General features: G+C 33.7%; 1 protein-coding gene across 1 annotated transcript; it reads right to left on the reverse strand.

The window, feature by feature from the left end:
• Positions 1 to 1,922: 1,922 nt before the first annotated feature.
• On the reverse strand, positions 1,923 to 4,484 carry LOC142982998 (odorant receptor 67c-like). Its single transcript, XM_076129756.1, has 7 exons — positions 3,804 to 4,484; positions 3,068 to 3,269; positions 2,713 to 2,809; positions 2,488 to 2,592; positions 2,238 to 2,326; positions 2,067 to 2,133; positions 1,923 to 1,988 (listed from the first exon to the last, which is right to left on the reverse strand). Exons 1-7 carry the CDS (start codon positions 4,405 to 4,407, stop codon positions 1,923 to 1,925), a joined length of 1,230 nt encoding a protein of 409 aa, XP_075985871.1. The 5' UTR covers positions 4,408 to 4,484.
• Positions 4,485 to 11,118: the final 6,634 nt, after the last annotated feature.

Here is an 11,118-nt window from a genome sequence, read left to right on the forward strand (position 1 = left end):
TCGTGGAAATTACAATTAGAAATATAAAAAAAATACGAATGAACAATTATCCATGACAGTCAAAAGACAAGCGAGGTCGAGGGAAAATTATATATTTGCATTTACTATATCGGCTGATTTTACACGTGTTTCATGTTATTTGAATCTTAAATGATTTTTTCGAAAACATGTTCGACATGACAATTCGGTTTTTAAGTAGCTATATCTAATTGAACAAAACCTTGACCACAACAGATACTGTGTTCAACCATTTCACTACTTACTACTAAGGCTGAACCCGGATGATAGATCAGGCTTGCTACACACATTTATTTGTTCGGCAATATTTATCGAATAACAAAACCGACTCGGCTCACTTGTTCGGCTTGTGCGGATCGGATTCATCTACACATATTACAGAAAATATCTGTGTGGGCCAGCCTTATACATTTGAAATGAAATATAGACTATGAATAACTTAACTGCCTCCGTGACGCAGTGGTTTAGGTCACCGCTACCGTTTCGTCGGGAGCACGTGGGTTGGATTCCGACACGGAGCAATTATTTGTGCGATCCACAAATAATTGTTTCGGGTCTGGTTGTGCTTTGTGTCCGTTGTTTGAATGTTTGTAAAAGTCCCCGCAACACAAGAGCAATTCTTCGTGCGGGAGTTGTCATTAAAAAATTTAATATTGTAGTACTACGAATCGTACAGAAAACCTTCACTTGAGCTGAACTACGAGTTATTAACAGATAAGTTTGGAAATGTTTCAGTAAAATATTTTCAGCTGTTTGTTTTTCTTCTCTTTCCACAAAATGTATACTGAATTTCAGTTAGCATAACAAAATACACTGGCTACTTAATTGGCTCTACGCCTTAGGCTATGTTTCAATGACATTTTCCGTGGAATTGTACTAAAAAATAAGACAGCGAATAAATTACGTAAAAAGACAAAATTATTTTAATTATAACATGTTTTGCGAACTTATGGTAAGTGCGGTATTGTCTCAACATCCTTAATTTCCTACTTTTCCTGAAAACGTACATTGCTGTCCGATCCAGTTGTTATATTTTTTATATATTTCTTTATGTTTCATTTAATTACAATAGACAATTCCTTAGTATTACGTGACCTGCAACCACTGCTCAGAAGCACATCAAACTACCTAAGGTCAAATGCTTAGTAATTATTCATTTATATACTTTCATGCTATTGGGATTTTTTGAGGCATAAAGTAAAAAACGTATTATTTTAAATAATGAAAAATCGCCTGTTTAAAGTTAGTATAAAGTAATCATACACAATACCACGCCTGTTATACACGAAGGTGTATAAAATACACATACACATACACCTCTCATCATTTTCAATGTAAGCATCTTAAATAAGCGGGCGAGCCTATTGCCATAGTACTATTGTACTTTGTCCGACCCGGAAAACGAACCCCTGACTTCGTGATACACAACCAACCCGCCCACAAAGTCAGTCCTATGATAATCCTACCTCACATTTTAATCTTAACCAAGAATCTGTCACCTGAATTCTCACTGAACGTCTGAATACAAAAATGCGAATCGAGTCATTAGTCATGATGTAGCACAGTCGGGATACGGGACAGAAGCGCCGGTTCGTGTGACGCGGGTGTGGGACGATCAAATAGAGAACAGCTTGCCGAGTGAGATGTTCGAACAATATTCAGAGATGAAAATGTTAAGTTTTGGTAGATTTTATAAGAATGTATTTGTGTTTTAGAAATGTGGCAAGCGTAAGTATTTGAAGCGAGCTGTTTCTTGTATGTGCTGTATCTTAGGACTTAGTTGATAAAAAAATTAAAATAAATAGGTATAGTGAGTAAAAATGCCTAAGAGATATTTAAAGTTAGTGTATTTTTCGATTTGTTTTAACTAGAATGAAAATAAATTTATTTGAATAATTTGGGAGCTATTTAGTTGGTGCTGTGTATAACGTCTGTAATAAAGCAAAGTATGACCACGCTGTACTGCAAATCTGCAAGAGAAATAATAAATTTCAAATCTATAGGATAACTTAACTACGAAACGCTTAAGATAAACAAAAAAACAGTACCTTCATAAATGCCATCAAATTGACATCAGCAAAATTCAAAGCCGTCAATTTACATGGTCTTTGCGACCTAGAAATAATAATAATGATAAACTCTTGAAAAATCAGTTCATTATCAGGAAATTAAATATTTATGGTAACAAAATCTATGAATATTTATAGTAAAATTAATACCTTGTCTGAATCAGAAGGGACATTTTGCTTACAGCAGGATCAGCTAAGTACCAATTAGAATTGTATACTGCATCACCCACTTGAATGCTCTGCAAAATGGTTACATACATACACAATGATTATTGGGGTGGACGAAATCTTAATAACTTACTTAGAAGTTCAGAACATGATCTTCGAAATATAGTACAATAGGAGAAACTAGTACAAAAGTCAAGTTCCATAGGAAAATAAATATAGGAATTTAATTTACCGATTCCATCAAAAGGTCCCCAAAAGAACACAAAAAGTATATTTGCAAAAGACTTGTCATCAAGAAGCATAGGAAACTGATAACGAACGCTACATCGTTGATAGCCTGAAAAATAAAATATTAATTGGTAAGTGTAATAATAATAATATAATATAGAATATAAAAAAAATTATATTAATTGGTATGTTTAAAAATAAAAATAAATATTTAACAAGTTAATCTTACCATAACATTGAATCCTGTTAAACAAAGAAGAAGAGAACTTGATACGAAATTGAATAAAGTAGATTTTGTGTACAAAGTATCTAATATCGCCACTGAACTGTAATATAAACATGATTAATGAATATTTGTGGAAAAAAGAAAGACACGTCAGAGACTAAAAAGTTAACGTAATTAATAAATGTGGAAAATCATCACGATCAAAATGACAAGTAATTTTCGTGAAAATTCGTAAAGAAACAGAATTCAAGAATCTTAACTAGCTTGTATAAAATTGAAACGAAAAAAAATTCACGGAAAAAAGCTATTGTATTGCATTTCATAAAGATATAATTGAGTCACAGAAAGCTTGAATTACCTAATCAGTTGTTGGTGCCATTTGACCAAATCCACAATTTTTAATTTCGTTGCCTCAATCTCAAGCAAAGTCATAGTCTTTTGATCAGATGGTACTGCCTGCTGTAAGTAATATCCCAGAAGGCGAAACTGCATCCGTAGATATGTACAAAATACATAAAACACAAAATCTGCAGCAAATATTCCAAGTATAACAACGATATCTGAAAAGACGATACATAACAAGTTAATTTTATTTTTATTTATTTTCTATACTTAATTTTCTGTAAATGAATTTATAAAGGCCACATATTGTATAGTTTGTGATAGCGTATACTTATAGATTATTGCTTCGTATTATATTATTGCCTAAATAGTTAATAGTTGATTATTATAATGTGGGTACCAACACTATTGTATTGGGATAAACCTGTAAAAATAGTTGTAAGGATGAATAAATGAATAATTAAATAAAGTTTTAGATAATTAGTGAACATTTAATTAGATTAAACCCATTAATGTTCCACTCCTGGGTAAGGGTCTCCTCTCGGAAGAAGGGAGGGGGTAAGGCCTTGTGCCGGCCAAGTATTAGTTGAGAACGTAGACAATTGGTGATAAAAACTAATTTTCAAGAAATTTGTATCAATTCTAAAGATTAGAATTATAGCAAGTGTATATCATACTAGTCGAGAATCTAAACTAATGAGGAAATAATAATAAGCAATGATAATAAAACAAATATACTCTTTAATACGTACCCGACCAAAACTGCTTCAAATAAACCCAAGGATAATACCTCAAGTCAAAAGGATCGAACGGATACACAATCAGCAGCGGTAACAACAGCTCCACTTTATTAGTCGTCAGATAATTTATCAGCACCAACATCAACGGATTCAACCCAAAACATATTATCAAGATTATATAAAATATGTTTAACACTTTCATCACTCTGTTCACGTAATTATGTTCAGTTGCTGTAATAATTTCTGTTTCTGGAGTACCTCTACGATTTTGCTGATCAATTTCTAGCTTTCTCAGTATATTTAGTAATGAATCCACTGTTTTTTCATGTACAATCATGTAGTAAGCTTTCAAGTTCCCGAGGCAACTGATGGTTATGCAAGGGGACACGTAAGTGAGTTCTGTAAAGCCTTTGTGTTGAGCTAGACCGGTGAAGAACCATAGGAAGGCACCAACCACGTCTCCGTTCATCCAAATAAAATTGAAGATGAAGACAAAACGAGATCGAAGGATGTCTTTCTTGGTCTTCTCTCCTGCTTTAACGTTAATGCCAGTTGAAAGAAATATATAGTTGTATTTTTTTATTGTTTTGTCTATAAGTAAAGCTGGTTCAGACATTGTAAGGAATTCCTGACTTTACTCTTGTAGAATGTAAGTGCGACTGAAAAGTCTGTCGGAATATGATGCAAGAACTACTATTTAAGTTACTGTTTTACTAATATTTGGGTGTTCTAATTACAGGTTTGGTTCATCATTCGGAAGGACAGTTAATAAACACCTATCTTCGGTATTAACGCCTATGGGAAACATTATCGTAAATAGAAGTAAAACATCCCCTTCCTTTACTTATACAGGCTGTATTTACTCACACCGCATACAAATTTCTAGAAAACACGTTAAAGTTTATTTGCAATAAAAATTGCGTAGTTTTTGTTGTAATTGGCTATAATAACCTTTCAGTTTACTTAAAGCATTTTGTGGCAAAAATAGCAATGGAATTTTCAACCCAGTACTCAAATAAATAGCAAAGAATTCCACACTAACTCAATAGCTACAATTAATCAACAAAAACACAACCACAAAAACAAAAGAAACACGAATTTAGCAATTGGAAAACAAATTCTTCGCATACATTCGAAAAGGAAAAAGGCCCGAGCATAAATCTTGGCGTAAAGCCGGCGGTTCGTATTTGATCGTCCCTCGCACCCCTGCCCACTTGTTGCGTCAGAGATTGTGCAAGTGTATCAGGTTGTATTCGTGACGTCAGCTCGTATTGTGAAGCCTCTTGCTGTACAACTCGCTCCTGTTGGATTTTGACGGGCTTTTCTGCGAACATTTGTGCGGTTGCTGTGTTGTTGAATTGTTGCGATTAAGAAATCTATTGATGTCGTGTGTTAGATGATCTGTCTTTTTATGGAACATTTTTATAAGGAGACAATGACAGAATATGTGAAGGTGGAGTCGGTAGAGTTAGGCGGTGTAGATTTAGAAGATCTGATACCTTTTTCACAGGGCAAACCTTATGTGGTAGTCTTGGCAATATTTTACATAAGATGTTTTTGGTGGGAAAGGTAGTTAGTACAAGGTAATAAAGTGATTAAATAAATCTTAATACCAGGTTTTTTGTCATCTACTATTATGTGGTATTGAAGTTATACTTTCACAAAAGACTGTGCCTATCTGGTACAAAGCCTCCATTATCACATTTCTTTAGAAACAAACATTACCGTTAGTAGCTTCCAGGATAACTGTGCCTAGCTGATATTATTATAGTTTATTTCATCTTTTCAGGCACACACCAAAAAAGCCCTTAGGCCAGTTTTACTGGTCAAAAATAAATGTCAGAAAACTCTAACGAATAACGAATAGATAACACAGCAAATGTATGGAAAAACAGCAAACATTTCACTAGATAAGCTACCTGATATATATCCTGGAACTGAAACCAGGCCTTAAAGTATTAAAACACTATTCACTTTATTTTCCTGAAAAGTACCTCCCGATAGCCGAAAGCCACTATCAAAAAATTCCTAAATAAAAGTGACTGCCTAACTCCACGTTGTAACTCTGTCATCACTCCGACAACGACAGATAGGGCAAACTTCGCTCCCGTCGGCCGCAGTACAAAACTTGTCGTTTTCCTACCAACTCAATGATTAATGGATGGAATGCATTCGTTCGTTCTTATTTTTTCGAAGCAACAGGTCGCTAAAGGATTCCCCGATTTGCCAACTTAAATGTTGACTGTTATTGAGACTGTTACTGCATTTCGTGATTGAACACTCACGTGGAGTTGTTTCGATATTTTAAAATCGTATTGCACGGTTGTGAAAGCCGATTTTTCCAATAATAAATAACTTTATTTCACCAATGATTTCGACGTTTTTTGGCTGTAAGATTGGATAATTGCAAAATGCAGAGAATGAGCATTTTCGTAAGGTCTAATGCGTAGTGACCATTTAAAATGATTTGTAAATAATTATCATTACAATAGTGTTCGTCAGGATCAGAGATTAGATAAATTTTTCGAGGAAAAGTTTCTCGATTATTATTCTATTGTCTATAAGTTCATTGCCCATGTTCCTAACGTTTAGTTCTACTATACATGGCGTTGTCTATACGCCTGTTGGTGGAGATCCTATGATATCAAGTCGTACCCTGGTGCAACTGACGCAGTCACCTTTCATAGTACATTAACATCAGTCATGTCAACAATTTTGATCCGAAGATTCTCAGCTGCAAACCCAAACCTAAGTTGGATATCTTCTCTACATGGCAATCATCTTGCACAGCGTCAAGTCAAAACAAGTTTTTACCTAGAAAACTACATTTAAAATAGCTATAAAATATTTTCGACATCTAGATCTGTTCGCTGTTATCCCAGCTATGTGTGGAATGACAAAAAGTGGTGAGTTTGTCGTGGGAATGCAACGAGTCTGGTTATTCTTGTAGTGACATACTTGTGCAGTTCAGTGCGCTAAAAGATTCTTGTACCATCTGCTCAGTAGCTCAACTGGGAACGGACGTTGTTCAAATTTTTCAAACGGATGACATATGCACTACTTGACATGACATGACATACTGACATGACATGATTATTGCACGTAATCAGTCGCCACTTACCAAGATCTATATGCAAAACATGTCCCCTAACTAAGCTGTATTAAAAAAGTCATTTACTGCCTATATTATCATACATATGTGCATGCAGCGTGATTTTCTATTTAAAGTTTGACATTTAAAATTTACTGCAAAAACAGTACCCGCAGAACCCGCAAGAGGCGCTGATCAGATTTTGATCAACATTTCTGAATAGCTAACCAATTGTCGATAGTCGATAGTGGCAGAGTGCTGCGATACTGATATGCTTTACTAGCTAAGCTGCTAAGCTGGTTTCATGAATATAATAATATAGTAGAGACGTTATTTTCACGAGAATGTTAAACCTATTCCTAAACATTGTTTTCAAATAATAAACAAAACAAACTCCACCCGTACAAAAGGGTAGGAATAATTAATTATTTACGTAACGTACTTACGGATTCTAAACCAAACGATTAACACCTTTCCTAATATTAGTTCACTTATAACCACATATTACAAGTTCGTGTAATAAATTATTTGTTAACCTTTACGTAACACATTAATATGGCACTATAGAAAAGGTAACTCTATTATTATGAAAACAACATAACTAGTTTTCGTTGGTTTAAAAAATGTCTATTACTCTCCTGTTACTGGCTCTCTGAGGTAAGGGTTAATCGTGTGGGATATCTCTAGCCATTGGTGACCTAGTATCCTTTCAAGAACTCTCAAGATGTAGCCCTTTAGCGTCTAGACAAGTGATAATGATAATCATTTCACCTTAGAAAGTCTTTGCTTGAATCCCCGGCTACTTACATAAAGGACTTGGCTCGTACATACATAAGTCCGTACGTAAATGCTTACATGACTTAACTTTCATTGGTTTCCAAATAAAAGAAGAAAATACTAATTCTATTTTATTTTTTGATTTTATACTGAGATCTATATTAAGGACTCTCTTACTCTATACGTAAGTCTTAACTTTCAAGATATTAAAGCTAGCGGTTTAGGCCGGTTAGAATATAATACAGTCGGTTTACAGTTCGATTACAGTCCTTTTCAAGCTACACAGTTATCTGCCAGACCTTATATCTTTTAATTTGACCGCGCCCTGTGTATTTACGGACCGTGTATGCCTCCAGAGATCTTATTTCTAGGAACTGCACGACCTAAATACAGCGAACTTAGAAAATCAATAGTCGTCTTACTTTGCTTTTTAGTTTCGCTAAGATTGAGAGTTTAAGTTAAGTAATAGGTTTTTCTGTTGTTTGAATTCTGTGAGTTTCGGTATAAGGGTAGGTTAGAAGTGTTGAAAGATGAAAAGATTTATTGATAATTACGTTAGTATTTTCTAGAAACTAAAATCATTATCAATAAATCTTTTCATCATACAGATCCTTCTTTTTACATGGATTATGCAAACCAATCAGCAAGTAATTTAATATCATAAAAACGACAGACACAGACGTACACTAAACCCTAAATATATGAGTTGATAAAAAAGGAATACGAGCGGACATCGAATCCACAACACCCCTAGCAATACTTTTACGGCTACTCTACGCACGGACATTTTCAATACCAGCATAATAATATATGCGTTACTCCGCTATTTAGGGGTTTACATTTAAAAGATAAAGTAGCCAACTAAGTTTTTAACTGTCTACAAGCAAATTCTTTAAAAATTTGTTCAGCAGGTTAGACGAAAAACTCTAGCAGACCGACAGACAATTCCTATCCAGTTCGCAAAAGGTCGTGAAATAAAAAATGCTCAAAAGGGTGAGTAGTATGAGTTCCGTTGATTCCCGCGCAGGTAGTATTACTTTCGACATTCGGGATCACTGCTTGATTAGTACAGTCCGATACATAAACGTTAAAACTGATTTTATTATAGAGTAAAAATATTATCATTATATTTTTTTTAATTTATGTACGTATTATAGTTTCTAGTACTAGTAGTACTTATAAAATATACTTGTAAAACACAAAAAGCAAATCAAACCTGTCAGTGTCACTTATAAATTGTAAATATATTTAAAAACTAAAATGGACTATACATAGAACAGATATACACATAGTCACATACATAAATGAAACATTAAGCCTAATAAACCCGAATGTGTAAGCAGAGGTGTATAAAATACAGATTTCTTTTGCCATTATCAATGTCAATCTAATGTAGGTACTAGGAGTCGAACCTATTACCATTTTTTTTAAAGTTAATATCGCATCATTTGACCATACTGATCAAGTAAACTGTACTGTCATTTATTGTAAACTAGCTGACTCGCGCAACTTCGCTTGCGTGCCATAAAGAGGGAATGGGTCATAATTTTGCCCGTTTTTTTACTGATACTCTGCTCCTATTGGTTGTAGCGTAATGATATATAGCCTTTCTTGATAAATGGACTATCTAAAACTGAAATAATTTTTCAAATCGGACCCGTTTCTGAGATTAGCGCGTTCAAACAAACAAACAAACTCTTCAGGTTTATAATATTAGTATAGATAAACAACAGTAAAATATGTTACTATTAATATTTACCATTGTTATTGTCTATGTATCATCATCTAATACATAACAACATTATAATTAAATAACGAGACCAGGAAAATACTTCAATATACACTTTTAATAAACAATTACGTGTTGCAGAGATCGTAGTTACAATACTAACAGACATTGTGTAATTCTTCACTTATGTTGTAATTGATGATCTTATTAAAAGGTGATCGTTATTATTATGTAATTTAGTTAATAATATTGTTATTTAAGAATGTAGTACTTGTAATAATAGAAGTATGTGTAGTATTAATGATTGATTATTTGAACTGTTATCTATTAATTTAGAGGTTGTCATAAGATAGTAGACTCTATGAAAATTTTAGTATCAGAAATGAAAGCATACTCTACTTTATTGCGATAAGTTTTGTATAGGCTAAATTTTGTCAATAAAAATAAAGAGCATTGGTTTTTACAGGAAAATTACTAGGATCCTATTAAACTTTTTTTTTTAATTAGTTTACAAACTACTATCTACTTATCGAATCATCTACTATATGAGAAATGTTTACCAAAAAAGAAATGTCCAAGCAACTTTCTGAAAAAAAACTACCTAAATCATTATTTTCAAAAACACTCAAAATTAACTACACGACTGTACCGTACCCCATGCGAAATTTCTAAAAAAATTAGTCAGTGAGGTCCACTTGTCGGGCCCACAGCTGGACATCGGTATGTACGCACACGCACGCACTTACTATGTGTGTGCATTTGTGTGTGTGTTGTGCACTTGTGTGTGTGCATGTGTGTGTCGGTGACGTATGGGCCGACAACCCCTGCTGTGCTTGCCGTAGCGAGACCGATACAGGGTTGACAGTATTGAGTAATTAATTTTAAATTATTAGCAAAATAGTTAAAAATAATTTAATATAAATATTGCTATAATATTTTCCTGTTTGTTTACAAAATATCTGTGTACTAACTATATGCTGTGGAGGCTTTACGGGTTAGGGTAAACATATTAACTTAAGATAAGATAAGGGAACGAAGATTTTAGTTTTAAAAGTTGCATGTATAGAAAATCGCTTTGAATTATAATAATTTAAGCAAAGTGTTCACTCGATCATGTATTTGATTAAGATTATTGACTAAGATTTGTGTTTCCTCAAGACCAGAATTTATCAGATCAGATAAACTGAAAGTGATTCAAATTCAAAATCAATATAAAAGTAACGCAATTGCACAAGAAAAACATTTAAAAAATAAATTCTAATTAATTTTTTTTTTTGCCAGCCCTACTAAACTAGCTCATCACACCCCTTGCATGTCATAGCCCCCTGCAGTGTTTGGCAAGTGTGCACACACACGCACACATCTGCACACGCACAGCACACACACAAAATTGACAAGCCATAAATTAAAAGAACCTGTTCCGCGAGGGTAGTTCTTTGTCACTTAAAACTTGGTATTTTATTTATAGTCTGTACTATGTACCAAATTATTCACAACGCTATCAAACAAAAATCAACTCTCTACTCCTACCAATAAGGTCTTCGTAAAACGTATCGCGTGTATAAGGATTAGATTATGAATGCAGTAATTTAAACCTTATGATTTATCATACAAAAATGAAAATCGGCTTGCACGATAACGTCGTACCTTTTTTTTCGTAGTACAAATGAAAAGGTCGGAAATAAAGTAGATTTCATTGAAGTGGTTTCTTAGAAAGGTTGCATGCTGAG

Source organism: Anticarsia gemmatalis, chromosome 23 (genome assembly GCF_050436995.1).
Source record: "Anticarsia gemmatalis isolate Benzon Research Colony breed Stoneville strain chromosome 23, ilAntGemm2 primary, whole genome shotgun sequence".
Classification (NCBI taxonomy): Eukaryota; Metazoa; Arthropoda; class Insecta; order Lepidoptera; family Erebidae; genus Anticarsia; species Anticarsia gemmatalis.

Excerpts from the sequence above, each read along its gene's own strand:
- LOC142982998 (XM_076129756.1), bottom strand. The coding sequence starts at position 4,407 with ATGTCTGAACCAGCTTTACTTATAGACAAAACAATAAAAAAATACAAC. Across the intron at positions 2,593-2,712 it reads TAACAGGATTCAATGTTATG|GCTATCAACGATGTAGCGTT; the intron begins GTAAGATTAACT and ends TTTATTTTTCAG. Across the intron at positions 1,989-2,066 it reads ATTTGATGGCATTTATGAAG|ATTTGCAGTACAGCGTGGTC; the intron begins GTACTGTTTTTT and ends TTTCTCTTGCAG.